General features: G+C 28.5%; 1 protein-coding gene and 1 long non-coding RNA gene across 2 annotated transcripts; both read right to left on the minus strand.

Moving 5' to 3' along the window:
• Positions 1-1,412: 1,412 nt before the first annotated feature.
• On the minus strand, positions 1,413-5,880 carry LOC139426329 (uncharacterized). The gene is made up of 3 exons (XR_011637571.1): positions 3,964-5,880; positions 2,887-3,001; positions 1,413-1,645 (listed from the first exon to the last, which is right to left on the minus strand). It is a non-coding gene; the product is annotated as an uncharacterized lncRNA (long non-coding RNA).
• Positions 5,881-7,268: 1,388 nt separating this feature from the next.
• Positions 7,269-15,712, minus strand: LOC107450676 (venom peptide MmKTx1-like). Its single transcript, XM_016066528.3, has 4 exons — positions 15,579-15,712; positions 13,722-13,815; positions 10,143-10,257; positions 7,269-7,674 (listed from the first exon to the last, which is right to left on the minus strand). The coding sequence occupies exons 2-4, from the start codon at positions 13,786-13,788 to the stop codon at positions 7,563-7,565; spliced, it is 294 nt and encodes a 97-aa protein (XP_015922014.1). The 5' UTR covers positions 13,789-13,815; positions 15,579-15,712; the 3' UTR covers positions 7,269-7,562.
• Between the last annotated feature and the right edge of the window lie 10,277 nt (positions 15,713-25,989).

Below are 25,989 nucleotides of genomic sequence, written 5' to 3' on the forward strand. Positions count from 1 at the left end.
GTGGTCTAGTGGTAGAACGCGATGATGTAGTTCGAAAGGTCCGAGTTTTACCTTGATAACACTTTTATTAAATTGTGTCTTCAGCTGTAGAACCCTAAATGATCGTTTGATAGAACACCGACTTTATAAATAAAATTCATTATTTATGATGAATATATTACTCAAAAAAGACACTTGATAATATCGAAATTTTCATGTTTTTATCAATTCTGTTCTAAAATTTTAAGTTTTATGTTAGACAATTTACTTCTCAATGGTTTGGAGCAGCATATTAGTTGAAAATTTGTTTTGGTGCTTGAGTCAATGAATAAAATAATCTGAATTGTAAATTTCCTTTAAATGATTAAAAAAGAAAAAAAAATCTGCTATAAAAGTTTAAAGCGATTGTCAGATAAATATAATTCTTAATTGTTGAATTTTGCTTTCTTTTATTTTAGAGAAATAATAAAAAAATTAACTTTATCAATAATTAAAAAATTAAACATTTATAATTAATAACTCATAACTAATAATATGTTTAAAAAATTATAAATTTATAATTGATAATCAGTAATTAATAATCAGTAATTAATAAATTATTAAATTAAAAACTGTATAAAAATATTAAAAAAATAATTTACAGGATTCAAAAATCGTAATTGGTTAAATGAAGTCTGAATTTTCAAAATTCATGCCATAATTTCACACAACCCATGTGGAACACCTAGTATGCACCACTGTTTTAGAATACCCAAATCAGGTCAGTCTGGAAAGTTTAATGCTTTTAAATCCTCTCTGCATTCTCCAGTAATCAAACAGGTTTAGATATTTAATGTTAAGCCTTCCTCAGTAATGATCTTTTTTATTTTGATGGCGCTTTATGCTTTTCGCGATGAAATTCCCCAATGTGCATTCTTAATGACCTCATTTTTATCAAGTATTCTAAAATATATACTAAGAGCAATCATTACGGAACACTACTATGTCAATCTCATGAGCCTAATCTCATGAACCTACTATCTCATGAATCTAAATTTTGTAACCTGCGATGGTTTAGAGGATAGAGCACATGCCTTCTAATGAGTAGACCAGGTTTAACTCTCGATGACTGGTCGATTCACGCACTTCTCCCGATTTGCATCGACCATAGTAAAAATATTCCCAAATGTACCCATCTAATGGGTTGAAATCTCCTTGTCATCGGTCTAACCGTTGGTGGTTTCAGGGATTTTCATCTAACACAAATGTAGGTCAGCTCTGTTAAAATGTCTCCCATTTTTGTAATGCTAACCTAAGAGTTTCCATGTCTCTCAAGTTCAAAATTAAAGGGCAAGGTAAATGAAATACAAATTCAGCTATTCTGCGCCGGCAATAAATGCAGCAAAGTATATACTTGGTATTTTTCATACTCTTTAAATAAATACAACACAATATAAACCTTCATATATTTATTTTAAGTGCCAAGAACAGTATTTACTGAAGTACATAAATAACTCATATCATGCCAATTTTAATTTTCTTTTTCAATAGTTCAAAAATGTTATGTTATTTCTTTTAGAAATCAGGGTCACCGGGACAGACGGGTCGATCACAGCAATCAGGATATTTTCCTTGTCCTTCTACTCTCCTGCATTTGGATTCAGGAGAATGTTGAAATTCTCCACAGCTAAAAAAAAAAATACTTGATTATTAGATAAATAATATCCGAAATAAATCTTTCCGAAAGCATAAAAATAATATTTATTTAAACCAAAATATTTTCCTCTTATGAAATATTTTTATTGATGTATATAACTTTTTATTATAATTTTTGTACCATGATTTTTGATTCTAATTTTATTTATTATATACAATATTTTACTGTGTATTCATTCATTTTTCTGTCCCCTAAATTGGAATAACTTTTCCAGTGCTTCATAATATGACTTTTTTAACGCTTTGATCGTTTCTGAAATCTGACAATGGATAAGACAATAATGTTTTTAAGAAGAATTTTTGTTTAATTACTTGATTTTAATTTATTTATATCGCTAATTCTAGATTTTTAATAGTTAAGGAATTGAGCTGTCTATGTGAAGGACTGGGATTCGATTCCCTGTCCTACACTTTCAGATTATTGATTACCAACTTATTGAGTCGGAGTGAATACAAAATGCTATTAAGATAAGGTTCTTTTTTTCTATTCCTTTAATTTTCATTTACATAGTTTCATACATTCACACAGAAATGTTATAGCGTCTATCGAAAACAGAATTTCGTCATTAAAAATCATTACATGAATAACAAACTAAATTATTTAAATTATTACTTAATTTTGACAGGTACTGCTTCACAGAAATATAAAGTTCAACTTCCTTTTTTATGTACAAAGAAAAATTTAAAATTTTATTAAGAATTCTTTAAGCATAGTCTTAAAATTACTGCTTTTCAAAACAAGCAGTACTTACCAAAGACCTTTTTTACAGATAAAAAACTAATAAATCATTTATTTAAAAGGAATTTTTAAAACTTAATTCAAAAATTAAAAATTTATAATTAAAAATTAATGTTTACCTAATTATTAAAACGTTCAACTAATAATTAATTATTTCTTGAAATTTATTATTGTAGCAATTCAATAAAATTATAACTAGCAATTCAGTTAAGGAAAATTATATTTAATTATTTAGGGATTAAATAATATAATTAATAATTGAAGAAGTCGGAACGCTTATAATAAGTACTTAGGGCAAATTATAGAAAATTACTAATTAATTTTTACAATGGAAAAAATCAATGAAATAATTTCTGCTGATTATAATTAATGCTTCATTAGTTCGGAAGAATCATATTAAATGGCTACTTATTTTTTTAAAATTATAATTAGTAAATATTTGAAGTTTATTAAAAAAATAATTTTAAACTTACCCAACTGAAATTATTGCATCTTTTCCTACGCAAGTACTAAGTCCACACCCATTCTTTTCTTCCATTGGAAATTTTTCCTGCTTCTTGTAAGTTTTTCCTCCATACTCTCATGTTTCTGAAATTATGTCAAAAAGAAGTTTTTCTTTGAAAAAAAAAATAAAGTATTACTTCAAGTCAACTATTAAAATATTTAGACTTGTAGGCGTTAATTTAACTGTGCAATGTGTTTTTGTTATTTATTAATTTATTTATTTATGCATACATGTTCTTTTTCACTAGCATAGGGCTTCTTTCATAGCTTTCCATCTCATTTAGATATTTTGCCTCTTTCCTTGTCTTTCCTATTGTTTTCAATTGGTTTACAATAGTCCTGTGCCAAGTAGTTAGGCCTTCCTCTTTTTCTATTGCCCTCAGGGCTCCGATCGAAATCTTGCTTTACTTTAAATTTTTCAGGTTTATTAATTTTAAAGAGCAAACGTCGGTGACGGAGACAGTTAAGCTTTCGGGATATATATTTTTTCTTTTTATGATTTTAACTCCGTTAGTCGAAATATAAATTTGAAACAGAAACTATTTACAGATAATCCCATGAATAGAAGATTTAATCATTATTTTTGAAAATTATCTATTGAATATTACAAAATAATAATAACTTTATGTACCAAATTAGCAGGCGTTAATCAAAAACGGTCATTTGAATGAATCAATAATGTATCTAATTTTTTTCAAATAAAGAAATAATAATGAAATTAAATCTTAATTAATTAAAAAGGACTCTTTTAAGATTCTTAAATAAGATCATAAGTTATCAAATACAGTAGAATCAAAAGGTTTTTTTTTCGATTCAGAATGGTTAAATTTGATTTGAAAAATTATTTAAATTTATTTTGGGTACAAACTACTTTTTTAAAAAAAAGAAAAAATGCGGAAGTGTAGATCGAATTACCAAACTTATGAAACAATATTTATCTATTTAAGTTAAAACAGACGTCGAGATTTTTCTTTGAATAAAACTTATTTGGAATGCACATAAGAGTAAGCATTTACACAAATGTAAATTCATAAAAAAATTATTACCTTCTTCTGCAGTTACCAAAACAAGTGCCAATCCAACAAAAACTAAAAGTGTGGTACAACGGAACATTGTTGATCGATTTAAATATTTTAAGATATTTCTGAAATAGATACAAATATGTTTTTTCATACAATTCAATACAATTGCTTTTGAGCTTTGAATTTGAGTAACAATGAGGACTTGATGTTTATTTACTTCATTTGTAGGGGGAAAAAAACAATGTTAAATTTGAATTTAGAATGCTTTTGAAAGGTGGGAAAGAAATTGATAATTTTAAATAAAAAAAAGTTATTAGTATCAAGGTTAATCCAACAAAAACTAAAAGTGTGGTACAACGGAACATTGTTGATCGATTTAATTATTTTAAGATATTTCTGAAATAGATACAAATATGTTTTTTCATACAATTCAATACAATTGCTTTTGAGCATTGAATTTGAGTAACAATGAGGAGTTGATGTTTATTTACTTCATTTGCAGGGAAAAAAAAGAAAAACAACGTTAAATATGAATTTAGAATGTTTTCGGAAGGTGGGAAAGTAAAGTAAATAAATAAGAAAAAAGTTTGTGGTAAGACAATCACCCTATAAAGGTAATTACCGTATTACCATCACCATATAAAGGTAATTCTCCGGATTAAAAAAAGAAAAAAGAATATTTAAAGAAAATTACTATCGAGGAAGAGAAAAATTCTTAAGGTGAATAAAAAAATAATTAAAAAAATGGAAAACTTCAAAGCAAAATGACCAAAAAGAGAAAAGACAAGTGTATGAACAACTTACATAACAAAACAGTTTTATTAACAAAAAAAAATTACATAAATAAATAAACCAAAACCCTTGATTCATTCCAATGGAGATGATAAAAATGCATCAGATGAGGATTGTTTATATTGCAGTGATATATTTTATAACTAAACAAAAAAAAAAGATTGATTCAATACACAAAGTATTTTTTCTAGGGCCCACGGAAGTTTAGTTGAGTGGAGGGCGAAGATAATTTCTTCGTATGTGAATTTCGCACATAATATTCCTAAATTGTCTAATAAAATTAAATAATCTGCTACTTTTTCACTGAAGTTCTAGTCTTTCTAAATAATCGATAAAGTAAACATATGCAACTGGACGGGTGACTCTACTTTTTTCATTTATAAGGAAGTACTACATTAATAAAATTTTGAAGACTAATATATATTTTATTTTATAACTGTTATTGAACAATTTTTTGGGTTTATGACTATTAATATTCAACTTTGTAGCCCTTAAATTTTGAACCTAATCCAAAAGACAAGGAAACACCTAGATCAAGTGTTGGGAGAAATTTGCCTTCTTGGAGGACACTTTTTAAAGGATCCAACTCGCATTTGCGTTATATAGAGAGGAAGACCGTGAGAACCTCCCATGGTTAGCCTGACGACAAAAGGACTCTAACCCATGATCCGTTTACCACTGTGGTCGGTGCAAACCGAATGCGGATCCGTTTCGAGCAGCCATCGCGGGAGATTCGAACCCGGTTCACGTTATTTGAAGGCGAACGCTCTAACCCCTGAGTCATCGTGACTCAAGAAAAATTTGTTGTAAGCAACTAAACAATGAATGTGTTGATTAAATCTAGCAGTTTCTGCGTCGAACAGCTTAGCTCTCACAGGTCTTCACATCTTAGATAGCCGGGCCATCTTAGATAGCCATCTTAGATAGCCCCATTTTACGGAAACAGGAACGAATACCAGAAAAGGGAAATAAACATAATTAAACAAATATTAAAACATCAGTTAAACTTTAAGACCGAATCCACTTTTGTTCATAATTTAAACTTTAGACAAATCTAAAATAGAGTAAAAAGCTGATTTCTATACATGAAATTAAAATAAATCTATTTTAAAAAAAAATAAGAAAAAAGATAAGAAAAAGCATTATAAAACTTACTAAACTTTTCTTCAAAATATCCTTTCAGAAGTACCCAAAAAGAAAAAATACCATATTTCTATAAAAAGCACTCAATTTTTATGTTTAATTTTTATGTTCGCTTCTTGTACCATAAAAACCAATTCAATTTTATTCAAATGAATCGTTAAATATAATGTTAGATGCATGAACAAATACATATCATTAGGAACATACTCATAAAATAGTGTTTCAAATATGGCATTGCTTATAATCTTTGCATCGAACAAAAAAAATTCTTAATTACATCTTAAATAAGTTTTTTAAGCTTTTTATAGCTATTTAATGACTGCCAGTATCAAAATGAAGCAATTTTTGATTCGAATTACCTTATTTTGAGAACCAATGCTAAATGTCAAAAAGTTTCTGGCAAATAGAAAAATTTTTGAACTGTTCTAATAAAATGTGAATAACTATTGTAGATTTCTGTTTAAAATTCCAATGCGTGTCATCGGAGAACTTTTTATTCTAGACCAATAACCCTTAAGCAACAGAGTTATTTAATGGTATAAAAGATTAAAAAATTCTTTACAAGTACGTTACAGCAGTCAAGAAGGGTTTGGTTTTATGAATCTTGAGTAGCACTATACAGGCAGATGAGAGATAACGAAGGTAAAAAAAATTTTAATTTTACATCGAGGAAAAAATATGTCAAAAACTACCGGAATGTGACAAAATTTATCGTGTTTGCTTCTTAATTAACGAAAACTTTTGTTTTTCGCAAAACTCTATTGGATATAAAGCTTCTAAGCCATGACCCCGAGTTTGTATAGGGCGCTCTCTGTTAGATCCCACTGTGCGGCTCTTAATAGTCTATAATTTATCGGCTAGGTTTGGTAGTTGAGTATGTTATATAAACATATCTGATTAAGTTACAAAATAAGTGCTTAATATTAAGAGAACATATAGCCCATTATGTGTATTTTGAATATGAGCTATTACAAAAATAATATTCATATTAAAATTAGTCTATCTTTTACGCAAGCTAATTCGACTGAAATTCTGCTGTTCAGCTTTGTTTTCAAGTATGTTATAACAATAATTGAGGCCAAATTTAAAAATTATAGGTAATTATAAATTCAAAATCAAAATGAGACTTTATAGGCCTATTTAATATATTAAGAATATGTGCTATATTCTTCTATTTGAAGGGGAATATTGATATTGCAATTTCGTAGCTACATAAAATACATTGCGTCTATATTTTTCTTGGATTTCCTGGTGTTTATGGTTCAGAATTACAAGGCTACAGAATTTCAAAAAAAAAAAAGCTGCTTAACACCAACAATAAAATAAAATAAAATATGTACTTAGCCTTTTTAATATTAATTCAATAAATACAACACAAAATAATACATATCAAATTTATGTTATTAATCATGCTTTAATTTTAAGCATATACAGCATATTTATTGAGCTACATAAATGGCTAGCATCAAAGAAATTTACAAATTTTTTCATTAACATATTATTAACGTAACGTTGCATAATTAAAGCAAACCAGACAACTATAGAATTGTAATTTGACTATATTGCGTGTTTGTGCTTGAAAACTAATAGCATTTTAATACGTTTGTGAATTAAACTACATGCATGTTAATGTAAAATTAGAGTTCTATATATTAGAGTTCTGTATTAAAAATTATTTATTTATTTTTTTAGTAATCTGGATCTCCAGGGCAGACTGGTCGCTCACAGCAATCAGGATATTTTCCCTGTCCTTGTACTCTCCTGCATTTAGATTCAGGGAGAAGTTGAAATGTTCCGCACCTGAAAATAAATTTAAAAAAACTTTAATAGCTAAAAATATATCAAAATTAATCTTTTCGAAAAAAATTTTTAAAAAATAGTTCAAGATATAAATTGAGCTATATTAAGATATATTTTTTACGCCCTCACCATTTCATTGAGTCCAAGAACGGATGACACACTTTTCTTTTGAAATAAGATTTTTATTTAATTTTATTATAATTAATTTTATTATAATTTTAATTAACTTTAATTAACTTTAATTGATTATAATAAATTTCATCATAATGTTAATTAAGTTTTACTAATTTTAATAATTTATAATTTTAATGTATTTATATTTATTTGATTTATTTTATTATTTCCTATTTTGCTTATCGATTTTATTTATTTGATTGTTTTATGATATAAACTGAAATGGCTTCCACCTTTTTTTACGTCATAATTTTTTACTCTCTTAATATTTCTTACATAAAACAAAAAGAGAAAATTACCTTTTGCAGTAGGATATTTATTTAATATAATTTTTTATTTGTTTTATTTCTACTTCAAATTTTTAATTTTATTTATATGATTATTTTATCCCTTAAATAGTAGTAACTTTATTTGGTTTTATAATTATGATTTTTAACTCCCTCACTATTTCTCAAGCAAAGCAAAAGGTGAAGAAATTAATTTTTGAAATATGTTTTTATTTATTTATTTTTTATTAAAATTTTATTTCTTACAATTTTATTTAATATTCATTTTTAAAGTATATTTATTTGATTTTCTTTCTCGTTTACCAGTGTAACATTTCCATTTTTTTTTAATATATATCTATATAATTTAAAACGCTCTGATACTTTCTGAAAATTAAAAATTGAAGGAGACAACTATGTTCTGAGACATTTCCTTTATTTATTAATTTGATTTCAATTTATTTATTTTGTTGACACACGATTTTTGTTGACACACGATTTTTGTTGACTCCGAGGTTTAGACACTGAGTTGTCATTGTGAATAACTGGGGAAGAATAAGATGAATAATTATCCCCAGAAAACACTTGAATCACACTAAACTTTAAATCGAAGCGTACGAGCTTGTCGAGGAAGTAAATGTGGCGTGCGCGTAATGCTGACCGCATTGCCTGAAATCATGTCACTGGTCACAAATTTTAGAATCTTAAACTCTATGATCTCCCTGACTCAAAATGGACTGTTGCGAGAATGCTTTAATTTCGTATTTATTTAATTTTTATTAATGTAATTTTATTCATTTACGCTGACTACATTATTATCGGGCCTTTAAAAAACGTTGTTTAGACATTGAAAATCGTAACCTAAATAACAAACTTAAATATTGTAGCTGCTGCATTTTTTTTCTATTTAGCAAATAATGTTTTCTCGGAAATGTAAAGCCCAACTTCCTTTTAATAATTTGAAAATCTGCCTTAAAAATTCCTTAACAAAATATTGTAAAATTACTGATTTTTAACTCTCAACTTACTGAACTCCCATTCAATTACTAAAAACTTATGAGTCATTTGCTTTGAGCAATTTATTAAAAATATTAAAAATTTATAAGTAATTAATTATTAAAAGTTTATAATTAGTAATGATTAGTTATTAAAGTTTATTAAATAATTAATAAAGTTTTAAAATTATGTATAATTTGTAAAAATTGTAAGCTATTTTTAAATAACATTATTTGGTGTAAGCTATGTTTATTAACATTATTACTAATAATTATTTAGTGGGTAAAAATTACAGTAAATAAATGACAAAGCTGAAATTGTTATAATAAATTATTGATTGGTATAAAATATAATAAATAATGACTTAGACTTTACAATGAAAGCGAATAATTAGTTTTTATAATAAATTTATGTTAAAAATTTATTAGTTAAGATGAATTACAAAAAAATTCCTAATTTCTCTATTTTATAATTAATTATTAGTCTAGTTTAACTTATAATGAGTTTTTGAAAATTATAAATTATTTAATATTTTAGGGATATTATAACAAATAATTAGTTAATTATAATCGCATTATATTTAATTAATTTTTTAGAACTTATAATTAGTAATGATTAGTTGCTAATATTCATCAAAGTGTTAAGATTATATATAATATGTGAAAATTGTAAGTCATTGATTTATAACAATAATAATTATTTAGTGAGTAAAAATTACAATAAGTAGCTGATAAAGAAAAGTGCTGTAATAAATTATTAATTTGTATAAAACATAATAAATAAAAACTTAAATTTTACAATGAAGGTTAATAATTAGTTTTAAAAATTTATAATGATTAATGATTAAAAAAAGTCTTAATTACTACATTTTAAAATTAGTTACAATTACTGTTTAATTTATAACTGCATTTTGAAAATTATAATTAATAATTTGTTATTTTTGGCCAATTATAATAAATAATTAGTTGATTATAATGGCATTATAATTTAATGACTTATTGCAGTTATTAAAAATTATTATTTTAAACTTACCCTTTGCCAGCTATTGAACCTTTTCCTAGGCAAGTACTTATTCCACATCCATCTTCTATTTCCATTGGAAATGATTCCCCCTTTTTGTATGTTTTTCCTGCATATTCACACGTCTCTAAAATAATAAAAATAAAAGATGTTTTTTTTTTTTTAACAAAAACGAATATAAATAACAATGCCGTTTAATTCTAACAAACTGTTAAATTGCTTAGACTCTAATTTTACTACAAAATGTGTTTTTTTATGCATATATTTATCCATTTATTTATTTATTTATTACATGAAATATATCTATTTATTAGTTAGATAATAAATATGAATAATCGAGTCTGAACTTGATTGTTATCGCACAGGTCATTGCTCACTGCCAAAATTTACTTCTTAACGCTGGTGATCCCAGGGATGCTACGCTGACCATGGGAAAAATATCTAATCCTTAACGTTAACTAACATGGTAAATTTCAGCATAAAATGCTGTGTTCTGGTACCTCAGGAATGGAAAAATAGGCAAAATTATATTTAAAAAGTTAACTTCGTTTAAATTACATGATAAGTCACGAAAACGTAACAGATATTCAGTTTCTACCGTTTGGTAGAAAAATGTAAATAAAGATTTTTATTAACACTTCGGTGAGTCAAAATAGAGAATTTTAGTACTCTCTAATAATTAGCTGTATCGTTGATTAAGAATTAATAATAAATGGATAATTTCTTAAATAAATTGTAACCATAGAACCATAGTTGTAAGACTTTTCTTATTAAGATGCTAGTTAAGTCATTTTCATTGATATTAACAAAAATAAAGAAAGAAAAAGCAAGCTATTGAACTTTTCAAGACTTTTCAAATTTAGATGCTAATTTAGTCATTCCCATTGATGTTAACAAAAATAAGGAAAAAAAGAGCAAGCTATAGAACTTTTCTAATTTAGATGCTAATTAAGTCATTCCCATTGATATTAACAAAAATAAAGAAAAAAAGAGCAAAGCTATTGAACTTTTCAAGTTGAGATGCTAATTAAGTCATTCCCATTGATATTAACAAAATAAAGAAAAATCAAGACTTCAAATTTAGATGCTAATTAAGTCTTTCCCATTAGAATTAACAAAACTTAGGAGCACAGTGCGCAAGGGGATGGTCTGTTGAATCAAAATCACTCTTCTCACTACCGAGACTGGGGGGCTGTATGGTGCTATGGAAATAAAATATGGGCATTTTCAAGAAGGTAGTTTTAGATATTTCTAGTTTTCATGAAACCCAACCCTTTTCACGAGAAAATTTGAGTTTGTGATTTGAAGAAATGGTATGTCTACCCAACCTAAAGCAATGTGAAACGGTTTGCGAATGGAATCCTCATGCAACTGTTTGAAGTGAATTAATTACAATACTACCATAATATCAAACAACATGTAAGTCTGGTGTCTGGAGTAGTTCTTCTAGTAGTAGATCGGTACTTCGCTCTCTAATCCGAATCAAAATCCGTTCTAAGTGTTTACTCTACACATCTACTTGAAATATAATTACCCTATAATCAAAATTATTGACAGTGCTCCTGAAAGAATGGTGAGAGGAGTTCTGTTGACTTCATAGAAGTTTCAGGCATATTTACTGTCAGCTGACGGATCTAGAAGGGGCTATATGCTAAGTATTGAAATATTTACTGTGAGAGCCGACCACCAGGAAATAAGTCTCCATGTGTGCTGAATATTGGGGCAATTGGAATATATCCTTGGAATAATAAGTTGGAATATATCCTTGTTTTATCAGGAAAAATTTTCAATGTGATGATTTGTTCTTTAAATGGTCAGAACTGTGATCACACAACTCTCATTTCACTACCTACGATATCATATCAGCCGATTATTTTTGACAACAACAGTTCACATGGACGAAGAATGATCACTCGGACGTGATTTCTATTTGAAACGTTTTGTTTCAATTTTTGAGCAATATTATATGGCTGTCCGCTATAACAAATTCGTTATAATTTCGAATAATTGAGGGCTGGTCTTCAGCATGGTTCGCTGGTGCAGAACAGGTTAATCTGATAGGTGAAGATACTATATTCATCAAGTGTAATGCTGGTTTAAAACTTACCATGCTTAAGGCTCTTTGTCCAAGTACTCGCGTATATCATCAAATAATGGCTAAAAAACAGCCTAGCTTTCCAAGGTTCTATCTTCTTAACGATCATGGTAAATTGCGAAATTTTGAACATGACCAGGTGACGTGGCAGAACCTGTGCTGATAGACCTTTGTCCAAACAACTACACCACAATAAAAAAAAAACTCTTAACCATGATATATTTGAGATAATTTTTGTTGAGTATTGTTATCGACTGCGATGTTGGAACTCGTGATCCCAACTCTCCACTATCGGTATAAGGGACACCTTTGCCGCATACGCCACTGAGGATATTTTACATCAGCACTGTGGTCAGTGCTAGCTGGATGCAAAATTCGTATCCCCCAGCCATCGCTGTGATTCGAACCTGCTAACCTTAATGTGAGGTAAGTGCTCTATCCCCTGAGCCACCACATTGCAGCACATAAGATTTGATAAGATTGAGATTCATTGCAGCACATAAGATTTACACTCGCTTAGTGGCGACAAAGTTAGTCCTACCATTCTGAATAGCTTCGATTGTCGATTTGAAACATGAAAATCTAATAGAATATCAAATCTATCACTTGAAAGTCATTTTGGTATTAGATTTGGTTTTCTCACGTCACCAAAAGTTTTCTGGGGGAACTGCATGCTACGAGTTCTGTGTTAATTTTCTCTTATTTATCTCTTTCTATTTGGAATTGAATCGAAATTCTTTAACAGAAGGTGTTGTTGTAGTTATTGTTGCTTATCCTCTCTGTCTGTCGGAGTCAGACAAGATCCCCGAGTTCGTTGACTGAAAGGAAGTCGAAGACTAGGAGAGGATTAAAAGAAAAGAATAACTGTAGACCTTCCGTTAAGGAATTTCTCTGATAAAACATCAAGGATGGTGTCAGTTAGGTTCCCTTGAGGATTTGTTTATTTGGTTTCAAGGCCGTTTGTCATAATCTAAACTAAAAGCTAAAAATTATCAACAAATAATCAAAAATTTTAAAATCGAGGACATAGTCATTACTTCATTCAGGTTAGAGAAATATGTTATCATTAAATGTTGAAAAAATATTATTTGTTCCAAAATAATGATACTCAACAAAATATAGGCAATTGAATATATCACTATATAGTCTAATGCTCTTAATTAAAAAATAATAATGAAATCAAACCCTTAATTAATTGAAATAAAATTAAAAGATTCATTAAAATTTATATAAGTTATCAAATAAACTCAAAATCAAATGTTTTTCATTTCAAAACGATTAAATTTGTTTTGAAAAGTTTATTGAAATTTTATACTTGGTAAAAATTGTTTTCAAAAACAAGTTACTTATTTGCCAAAGTATAAATATAATAGTAACACCAATGAGAAAAACTAATTATCCATATTGTTAACTAGAATATATGACCACAGTTTTCTGCTATTAAAGATTAATTGGAATATAAAATTTAGCAAAAAAAATTTTAAAAAAGTAATTACCTTCTTCTGCGGCTACCAATACAAGCGCCAATCCAACAAAAACTAAAATTGCTGTACAACGGAACATTGTTGAAAGATTTATTTAGAGATTTTTCTGAAATAGATATGAATATGTTATTTCACGCAGTATTTGCATGCATAAAATATGAGAGAAAAAAAGAACTTCGTTTATTTGCTTCAAATAAAAAAAACAATAAATATTAAATACGATTAGCATATCCCCACGCAAATTTAAAAAATTTAAGACAATTCCCAAAAGATTGTAATAAAAATAATAGTTTTAACAAGATATCAAAATTTTCAGACATGAAGATAAATTTGATATATAAAACAAGTATCATCATTACATAGGGAATCATTGTTTCATATATCCTTCATGCAGTGCAAAAACAAATCAGAGTTTAATATATCTTCTCTACATATTAAATCATTGTTTACAATATCGTTTACATAACTCATTAATATTGTTTACATAAGTATTTAAGTTGTTTTATCCTATGCATATAGTGAATAATTTGTACTATTAATCATTGAAACAATGTAATATTTAATTAGCCTGACACAGATGTGCTGTTTAGTTATAATTAAGTTGCTACAAGCCTTTTGATAATGCCGCTGATGACGCCATTATCTGATGTTAAGGCTCATTGCTCATATTTCAAAAATAGTACAAAATGCTGAAAAAACAAAATTAATATTGATGATCCAATTCATTTTAGTTACAACCAAGCATATTTTTACCATATTTTAATTAAAGGTAAAACTAAAAATCTTAAAAAACGTATAATTTTGAGTATTGTGGCAAAAAATCCTGCATCACAAAAGCCTTGAAAAAAATACCATCTTACAAATCGATATGTAACGCAACAGTTGAACTCAAATAACAGAAAAACTTAAATGAAATCATTTCAATAACAAGCAATTATTTTAATAATTTCACTAGTAAGCACCCTTTAAATTAATTGTCTCGTAATACTCCAGGAATTTTACATGTACATTACACTAACAGGAAACCACGAAAGTTAGCGAACGACGGAATTCTCAACAGTGGCGTGATTCAATTTATTACAAAACAGACATGTCTGAAATATTTTTGAGGTTTCCTTAATGAGCTGAATTAATAATAAAAATAATTTATTTAATAATCATTATGATGGTTTTAAAAAGTTTTAAATTTTTTTAAATGTTTTATACTTAAATTTTCAAGATTTCAAATTTTAAATATTTTTATTCCGAGAACCGGATTTCTTTTGCGGACTGTAACTATAAAATTCACCTACTGTTTGGCTATCACGAAATCTCCTCTAGACATCAACCTCAAGTGGAGTTACAGTAGCTACGAATGTAATTCAATTTGAAGATGTGGGGTTAATCGTTTTATAATAAGTTATTTAGGTAGGGAGAGTTACGTCTTTTCTTCAATTATTAATCGATTCCATAGCAACAGACAACCTTACACTTTCAGTCGAAAGGAGTTCTCATAATACTTGGACAGTAACATACAATATATTTAATTTAAAACTTGTTCATGAAGTGTTATTTAAAAAATCTCTTTTATTTTGTATTATATATGTTCAATATTATACAGTAACGATATAATCGTAACTATGTCTGGCAAGTAGGAGAGCAACGAAGTTTTTGACTGCTGATAAAATTGAGATTCGTAAAATTAAACTTAGAACACTACTTAAACGTTTTGAGTTAAAAAAAATCTTTACAGAAAGTTTAAATATATTAATTATACATTAGGTAAAGCATTTTGGGGGAAACCATTTGAAAAAAAATTATCTCAATAAACGAATATAAAAGAAATATCTTTGAAAAAAATGAATAAATAAAATATGTTAGAAGACTTACTACGGTACTTTCCAAGTATGTATTCTACATAAATTGCAAAGAGTATCATCCTTTTATAAATCATCCTAAATTTTATGTTCAGATTTATGTGTTTTTAACATCACAAAATCTATTTAGTTTTATTTAAATTAATCTTAAATGTGATGTTGAAATGCAATCCAATCATGAATTACGTACTCATAAAATAATAAAAGTTTATTGACATTGATCTTCTTGGCAGTTGATTTTAAACAAAAAAAAAATCTAAAGCAATGAATAAACTTTCTTTGCTGACAGATACAATATCCGAATTTTAAGTATATAAATAAACTATAAAATTTAATTTTTCTATGGAATAAACTATGGAAAATCAAAATGATAAGTAAACGCTATTTTCTGTCAGATAAAATTTCTTAATTTAAATTTAAAATTGTATACTTAGGTGTCTTGTCAAATATAGATTCAATTGCAGAAGACAAAATTGGAAGACATATGTCGGTAGGATAAACTTGATTAACAAATTAAAATTGATTACTATTAAAAATGAAAATTTCAAATACCAAAAAATCAAAAAAAATTTCAAGAAAACATTTAGTTAATGAGCATACAATGGGCAGAAATTAAATATAAGTGGTCATCTGAAAACTTGGATGGTCAACTGAAACTGAAGTGGTCAACTGAAACTGAAGTGGTAAACTGAAAACGACTTTTAATTAGATTGAAGGTTTTTCTTTTCGCCAATAACTTTTGTTGCTAAAGGCAATTTTTTTTCTGTTTATGAAACTCAATGATGACTTGTGCTCTATTTTTTACTTTGAAATGATAAATTGCATTTATTTTAGTGTAAATAAACAAATCAATAAAACGTCAGTGATACTTTTTCAGAAATAATAGAATGATGTGGTCATATATAAAACTATATATGAACTATAACTACTGAAACCTTATAATAATAATAGCTGTCCCAGATAGTCTAAGGAGCCGTATCATGTACTTACTGCATGAAGAAACTATGACATTAGTTACAGTAATTCTAATTAGGACCTTAGGAATATTTTTTATTTATTTTCGTCCATTTATTTATGTATTATTATTATTATTTTAGAGCTCTATTTGATTTCATCACCTTGAGTTATCAAATGTCATTTGATAATTCAATAATTGGTTCAATAATGGGTTAATTAACAAATCATATTCTGATTTGTTAATTAAACCATTTAAATTGGTTCATTTAGCAAATCAGAAAACTTTACTAATTATGTCAAATACGTAATGTGCGAACGAAGAAAATATTGTACTTGTATATTAATGGCATGTCTGGTAAAATAAATAATAACGATAATAATAATTTTGACAACAAAACCAAATATACAGTAATTAAACCATTTATTTGGTAACTTTTCTATTCGTATATTAACGACTTATTGAGAAATTTGGTTTTCAAATTTATAGTCCTTATTACCACACATTTAGTAAAAAATATAAAACTGAAAAAGTAAATTTAATCAAATAAATGATTTTTAGCATTCTCTATGTTAAAAATACCAAATTTTAGCATGTTTACCAATTTTCATCACATATTATAAAACTATATTTTATTGTAAATTCCATCAACATTACCAAAGTACTGCGGTAAAAATTAACTAGCTATGTGACGTTCCCATAGAGCCTGAAACAAGGTAAATTTTACTATATTCTGGTAGTTTTGACTCATGTCCAAGAGTTCGTGGGTTCGATCCCCGCCGGCCGAAGACTCCCCGTGTAGTAAATAGTGACTGATGCGCGTTAAATCTGTCGGGTCGCTAAGTCCGTTCATGCTCTCATAACAAATCAATGCCTCTGGGGTAACTGATCCAGGAGTTTCCTTGTCTTCTGGATTGGTTCAAAATTACAAGGCCCCGGAGTTGAACATTAATAGTTGTAAACCCAAAAATTGGGTCGGCTGTTCTACGACGGATATAAAATAAAATATTCAATCAATCACTAGTAGCAACCAACCATTTCATTTCGAAGAAATTTAGTGAAAAAGACGCATAAATCTAATGTAAACAACCATAATATTGCGGCAATTGATTGAATGATAATAGTCAAGTGATATAGTTTAGCCTCTAGCTTGGACATTAATTTTTTCATGAAAAAAAATTTTTTTTAAACAAAACTTTATTCAAAAACTATTCAGGTGTTTAAGTAGAAAAGTTCAGAAGAAAAGTTATTTTTCAGAAAACGAATAAAAATACAATCTATAAAAAAATTATTACAGTTATACTTCTTTTTAAATCGAAACATACATTTTGTGATTAATCTTTTCTAACATCTGAACAAATAATAAGCTGTTCAAATAATTGAAGGTTGAACTTTGATATTAACTTCTGATTCATTCTCTGTTATTAAAATAAAAAGTTTCTCCTATTACTCTAGAACGGGTGGTTCTAGGAATTTTAGGCTGTAGGTACAAGAGGCAATTTTTGCTCCCGATTCTGGTAATAGTTTCAAAATTTCAATTAGATCATAAGAGAACAAAATTTGAAAAATTAATTTTTCTCATAGGTTTAACATGAATGATTATCATGAAGTAAACTCTGAAAGATTCTGTTTTCCATGTATTTAAAAAAATAACATCAGTTCTTAACTCACAACTTTATTTAATCTTAAAAAGATTTTATTTCACGTTCATTTAATTATTTTTTATTTGTTGACTCAGATAAGCGCAAGGATCAACATAGACCTGCCTACGTCACCGAGGTCTTCTAAAGTTATCTCAAGCCACGTGTATATTTTGTTTATAGTTACACTCTTGAATGCAACTTTTAATGAATAAACTTTTCAGTTTCTATAATAGTAAATAATTTAGAGCCGCGATGGCTCAGGGGTTAGAGAGTTCGCCTTCCTATGAGATGAACCAGATTCAAATCCCGGCGATGGCTGGTCGATACGAATTCCGCCTCCGGCTTACACCTTCAACAGTGCTGACGTGAAATATCCTCAGTGGTAGACGGATCATGGGTTAAAGTCCCCTTGAAGTCAGGCTAAGCGTGGGAGGTTCTCGTGGTCTTCCTCTTCATGTAACGCAAATGCGGGTTAGTTCCATCAAAAAGTCTTCCACGAAGACAAATTCCTCCTAATACTTGATCCAGGAGTTTCGTTGTCTTCTGGAGTGGGTTCAAAATTACAAGGCGACAGAGTTGAACATTAGTAGTTATAAGCTTAAAAATTGGGTCTTCTGTTCAACGACGGCTATAAAATAAAAATAAAAATAGTAAATAATTTAAAATGGGATATCTGTAGGTGACGTAGTGTCTGTATCTTGATCCAGATTGGTTGTTGAAACGTGGCATTTGTTTACGTTAGCAACTGTTCTTTCTATTATATTTAGAGTGAGCCAAGCCCGTTAAGCATCAGTTCTCTTAAATGATACATTCCATATTCGCATACAAATATTCTATATTCGTATAAAGTATTTTAATTCTTCCACTATATATTTCTTACTTAACACAAAGGCAGGCATGAAGCCAGGTAAATTATAAGCTAGATAATTAAGCATCGAAGTTGCCAGGTACACAAAACAAAAAAATATCACGGCCACAATAAAATACATAAAAAGAAAATAAATACAAGTTAAATAAAAGACGAAGAAGAGGAAGAATTACACTTCAATAAATTCGATGTGCCATACGGCAGTGTATCTAACTAACTTCACTTTAATTAACATTCTAACTTATGTGGAGATACTTAGCTCTACTTTAAAACGCCATTTTTCTTATAAACGATCAGCTGGCACTGACCTCATCGGTCACATGTGTGGGTATAAATGGTCTTCCTTTTCTTGAAGTGCAAGTACCCAATGAACGATAGTTAAAATAAAAGGAAGATTTCTACACCAAAGAGCAAACCGTGTACAACTTCAAGGAACCGTTAAAATGTACAATTTTTGACACTAGTGATGCTTATTTAATTTCGGAAATAGGTTCTACTGATATCGTGGTATTAGGTATCAATTATATTAATAGAGGTACTGTAGTAAGGGGTTTCTTACTGCTCCCGGTATGTAATGTGTACCGAAGGAAATTGCTTGATTGTGCTGTACTTGGATTATTATGAGTTTTCCACGAGCAACAGCATCTTGCTACACTTTAACTTAATTTTGATAAGATGAACTTCTAAAGATTCATTTTGCATAAACCTCGTATTATGCATGAGGAATCATTAAGGGACTCAAAAGGAAAATATTGGTGCATATTTAAATTTAAAAAACAATTATAGAGTTTTAGTATTTTTCTGGTTGAGTTTCCGATCATTTTTTAATATTTCCGATGTTGTTGATTACTTTAAGAAGAAGTAGTATTTTAAAGAAAAATAGATTTTAATGTGGGGTCACTAAATGACCCCACCCACTCATTAATGCTTTAAAATAATAATTTTAAAGAATTATTGATTTTAAAATAATAATTTTAGAGAATTATTAATGAAGATTAGTTTCATTATCGTGGGAAAACAATAAACACGACTGAGGCGACTAACCAAGAGACAGCCAAAATATAAAAAAAATATTAAATCTTTAATGGTTCAAGGACCTAAACTGCAATATGCTAATTAGTTATTAGATGACATTTTAAGTTACAGAATCAAACACAAAAACTTACTTTCACTAAATAAACATTCCTTTCTTTCATAAAATTTGGATTTCTGATCCCTAAAATATAGAAGTGTAGCAGCAATCTAGAAAATGTGGTCACAATAATTTGGTCAGGAGGGTCATGAAAAGTTTGGACCTCCTAATCTTAATTTGTTTTTTAATTAGATATCTTGAGAAATTTTTAAGCGAATCAAAAGCATTTCGCACACAAATATAAAACTCATTCATCTAAAGATAATTCCAAGAAAAAATAAATTTAATTATTCACTATTTCTCATTATTTTATTTAATAATAGTCGAAAAATTTTAAATTATAAGATGTGCAAATTTTTACAGCAATTGAAAGAATGTAATTTAAAATAGCAAAACACAAATTTGAGCACAATCTGTTGAATAGTTTCTAAGCTATCAAATTTGAAAAAAGCCGCATATTTGAAATTTGATATCGCAATTCAACCGATTTCTATCAAATGCATTAATATGAGCCAATCTGGCTCAGGGGATAGATTTGATAGAAATCGGTTGAATTGCGATATCAAATTTCAAATATACGGCTTTTTACATGCCGTATATTAATTGCGATATCAAATTTCAAATATACGGCTTTTTACATGCCGTATATTTGAAATTTGATATCGCAATTCAACAGATTTCTATCAAATGTATTAATATGAGCCAGGCTGGCTCAGGGGATAGATTTGAGAGAAATCGGTTTAATTGCGATATCAAATTTCAAATATACGGCTTTTTACATGCCGTATATTTGAAATTTGATATCGCAATTCAACCGATTTCTATCAAATGTATTCATATGAGCCAGGCTGGCTCAGGGGATAGATTTGAGAGAAATCGGTTTAATTGCGATATCAAATTTCAAATATACGGCTTTTTACATGCCGTATATTTGAAATTTGATATCGCAATTCAACCGATTTCTATCAAATGTATTCATATGAGCCAGGCTAACTCAGGGGATAGAGCGTTCACCTTCCAATGAGGTGAACCGGGTTCGAATCCCAGCTATGGCTGGTCGATACAAATTCCGCATCCGGCTTGCATGCGGAATGCAGTAGGTACCGGCTTCAGCACCTACCACAGTGCTGACGTGAAATATCCTCAGTGGTAGACGGATTATAGGTTAGAGTCCCCTTGAAGTCAGGCTAACCATGAGAGGTTCTCGTGGTCTTCCTCTCCTTGTAACGAATCATCAAAATTCTTGTTTCATCAAAAGAATTGTTTCATCAAAAGTCCTCCACGAAAGTAAATTTGTCTCAATATTTGATCCAGGGGTTCCCTTGTCTTCTGGATTGGGTTCAAAATTACAAGACTACGGAGTTGAACATTAGTAGTCGCGAACCCAAAACAGAATTGGGTCGGCTGTTCAACAACGGTAATAAAATATTACTGTGCGCTGTGCTGTATGTAAGCTTTATTAACAAGTAAATTTATTTTAAGAAATATTGCATACATGTATTTTAAATTAATGATTCTTTCTTTGTATTGTATCTTAAAAATAACATTATATATATTATATATATCACACACTGATAAATGTATCATATCTTACGGTAGTTATAAATTTGGGTGTTAATAACAAAAATGGTGGCGACTACATTCTTGGTTTAGTGAAACACGTAGATATAAAAGTTATCTTGCTTTGTTTCACTACACCACTTGCGTGTATTGTAATTGCCTTCATTTTTTGTGTTGAGTTACACTAATTTTTTTCTCTTTTTTTTACAGTTCATGAATATTTTTGAAATTTTAATTTTTTCTTTATTTAGCTATTAATTTGAAATAGCTAATTTTATAATTGCATTATTATAATTAATTTAGAAACCTATCTAAGCAAGCTCTAAAAAATGCACATCATTTCAAATATTGGAAAATAATTTTTCAAAGCCATTGATAGTAAACATAAGTTTTTATTATTTGTAAAGTAAATTTTAATATCTGTAGCATAATATCTAAAGAATTGCTGAAAAATATCTTTAATTTTCAATACCTGGAGGAAAGATATTTCATTCAAATGCATACGTAATTTTTAATTCATTTTTAAAAAGTTTCGATTGTTTCAAAATAATTTCCTTTTCTTTGCTTTACTTACATGCCACCACCTGCACTGCATTCAACATATTTCTATCTCATATCGATTCGAGGTTTATTTTAGCTGAACTTCCTCGCATTTAGTGACAAAATATCGCATGCATAATTCATCTCGTCAATGGAGTCGATTCAGGAAAAACTCAAAAAAACCAATAACTCGCGACCGACAATAAACTGCAACACACTCCGAATAAATTCAGTTACTATAACGCTACCGAAGCGAATCATTCGCAGATGCACTCATCTTTAAAAAAAAATGAAGCCCAAGATCAAAAAGGGATGAATCCGGTGCGAAGACAAAGATAAGCATCTCTCGAGATGCTCAAGAGCGAAGGATGAGAAGAGTCTTATCAGCCGTCGGCGACTTGCTCTGCAGAAGTTTCTGGGGAGGTGGGGAGGAACTTTTCGTGCATCATTCTCTAATAACTCCGCAGCAGCAATAATTCATCAAGAGAACTGCCAATATTTCTCTTCCCTCCCTTCCAGAGATTATTCAAGAAAAGGAACTGAAACTAAGAATTTTTTTTTTTTAAACACACCTTTTTCGAAACAGGCTAATGAAATCCGATATTTTATTCAATAAAGGTGCATACATGCACGGGAATTTAAAAGAAAATAATAATAAAAAGTATAAAAAAAAGTTTTATTGCTATTTTTTTTTTATTGTCAAGGAGTATATGTAATGAAATGTAATGAAATTTCGCGACAAAACATATAAAACTATAAAAATAAATGGATAAAATGAAAATGTTATTGCTGACATAAACATTTTTATAAAATTAAAACAAACAAAAAAGAGATCATAAAAATTAAGGTCGAGCACCTAACTGTCGAACAGTTTAACGAGGAGAGATATCGCACACCGCACACCCTCGGTCTCTACAGAGGCTGATAAAATTTGTCTTCCTCTGCTTACTGACACAGCCAGTTATACTTGAGTTCGATGGTCAACCAGGAACCGCATCTTTACGATCAATCCAGAACAGGACGGTTTAAAATTTATATTCACTTAAAACAGAAAGAAAATGAAAGTGCTTAATTTAGTAAGGAGTGAAATAAAAAAGGCAGAAAAAGAACAATATCACATTAAGTAACTAAGCATGTATGACTATCAAAAAACAAAATTAAAATTTTATAGAAACCGTAAACATTTTTGTAAGAAAATAGTAAGGAAAATTAAGAACATATTAAAAAATGTTTTAAAAAAAGTTTAAAACACTGAAAAAATGTTAAGATAAATAAAAAAATAAATCAATAAAATAAATAAAATAAGTGAAAAAATAAAATAAATGAAAAAATTTTTTAAAAAATTAAAAGGGAGAGAGAGGGGGGGAATAAGGTACACTGTAACTAAATTGTAGTGAATTTCAATACAAAAAGCTGTGGCAACTACTTTCCCCCAAAGTGGTGTACAGTAAAGTTATTTTTACGATATACTATAAAGTAAGGATCATTAATTTAGGAGGCATGCAAGCACTAATTTTTGAATACCCTTTGTATACGCTATTTTTGTTTTGTATTTTGTATATACTATCATAATATACACTAAAATTAAAAACATACACACCGAGCAGAGAAAATATAAAGATTGAATTCGAACAGAAGAAAATAGAAACTAGATTTAATAATATTATTTAATACAATGGAAAGAGCTTTTAGTAAATATTGTTAAGAGAACATAATTATCTTTATTACGCAACTAAAAATATAACGCGCCTCTTGTAACAGATATTTTCTGTTTCACTGACATTGTTTGGGTTCCCAAAATATGCATAAAGTTTGGTAGAAAAATCATGCCTAATTCGCAACTTATCTAAGAAAAAATATTAGCAATTTTTTAGGCATTTAAAATATTTGTTCGTTTTGAAATGAAGATCTTTTTTTTCTACAAAAGTATATCAATGGGTTATATTTAAAAAGTATTCAAATCCCTCAGATTTAAAAGAAAAAAAGAAAAAAAATCTAGCCTCTTTCAGCTTTACTTCTTTATTTCTGTTTTTAAAAATAAAAAAAAATAAAGTGAATTAAACTGATTAAAACTGATTAAAGAAATTAAAATAAATATTTAAATTCTTAAACCCTCTCAATTATTTTATTACGCTCTTTTTTTCTGCTATCAAAGATGAGGATGATGTTTATTTACTTCATTTAAAGGAGAAAAAAGAAAGGAAAAATGTTAAATTTGAATTCAGAATGTTTTCGGAAGGTGAGAAAAAAATTTATATTTTTAAGTAAAAAAAGTTATTATTATCAAGTTTAATTAGTTGCAGATGGAAAAGTATCAGTAATATTTTTAATATAAAGTAATATTTTTTATTATTTATAAATATTACACTCCACAAAATAATTTCTAAAAATTCAGAAAAAATTTGTCAAAATAGGTCCGAAACAAATGGATGTAGTCGAGTTTTATGCATGTGTTAGCTCTCAGATGTTCTTTTGTTTTTAAACAGTACTTATTTATTGGTCATTACAGTTATTAAAAAATATTTTTAACCCAGATTAATATTATAACTTACAAGGGATTCAAATTCTAGCAAGCAAAAAAGGATTTTGACAAGAATTAGCATTGTTCTGTTTCATTTCGAAAACCCTCGCTTTTGTGGCAAGACAATCACCCTATAAAGGTGATTAACGCATTACCATCACCCCATAAAGGCGATTCTCAGGATTAAAAAAAGAAAATAGAATATTTTAAAAAATTACAATCGAGGAAGAGTAAGTTTTTTATAGTAAATAAAAAAAATAATTGAAAAAATGGAAAACTTCAAAAAAAAATGACCAAAAAGAGAAAAGACAAGTGTATGAACAACTTACATAACAAAGCAGTTTTATCTATAAAAAAATTGTAAATGAATAAATAAACCTAAACCCTTGATTCATTCCAATGGAGATGATAAAAATGCATCAGATGAGGATTGTTTATATTGCAGTGATGTATTTTCTAACTAAACAAAAAGAGAGAAAGATTGATTCAATATACGAAGTATTTTTTCTACAGCCCACAGAAGTTAAGTTGAGCTGAGGGCGAAGATAATTTTTCGTATGTGAATTTCGCCCACAATATTCTTAAATTATCTAACAAAATTAAATAATCTGCTACTTTTTCACAGAAATTCCAGTTTTTCTTAATATTCCATAAACTAAACATCTGCATCTGAACGGGTGACTCTTCTTTTTTCTGGAAAAAAAAGCATTTATAAGAAAGTACTGCATTAATTAAATTTTGAAGAGTAATATATTTTATTTTATAACCATCGCTGAAAAATTGTTTGGGTTTACGACTATTAATATTCAACTTTGTAGCCCTGTAATTTTGAACCTAATCCAGAGGACAAGGAAACACCTAGAGCCGACCAGTCTGTGTAGGGGGCAGGGAACTGTCCTTGCATCAGAAAGGTTCTGGGTTCGAATCAGATAAAGGAATTTTATAATTGTATGCGAATATTTTTCAACTCGCCTTAAAAGTTCTCAAGTCATGGCGAAATATTTTAAAAGTAAAATTTACATTTAAGGGGTTCAAATTTTGATCGTTCTCTTGAACAACTGTGTCGATCATATTTCCTAGATTGTAGCTACCCCCTATGTTTTGGGAGTTAGAAATCCTAANAAAAAAAAAAAAAAGAAAAAAGAAACACCTAGATCAAGTGTTGGGAGAAATTTGCCTTCGTGGAGGACTTTTTGAAGGATCTA

The sequence above is a fragment of the Parasteatoda tepidariorum genome, chromosome 8 (genome assembly GCF_043381705.1).
Source record: "Parasteatoda tepidariorum isolate YZ-2023 chromosome 8, CAS_Ptep_4.0, whole genome shotgun sequence".
Classification (NCBI taxonomy): domain Eukaryota; kingdom Metazoa; phylum Arthropoda; class Arachnida; order Araneae; family Theridiidae; genus Parasteatoda; species Parasteatoda tepidariorum.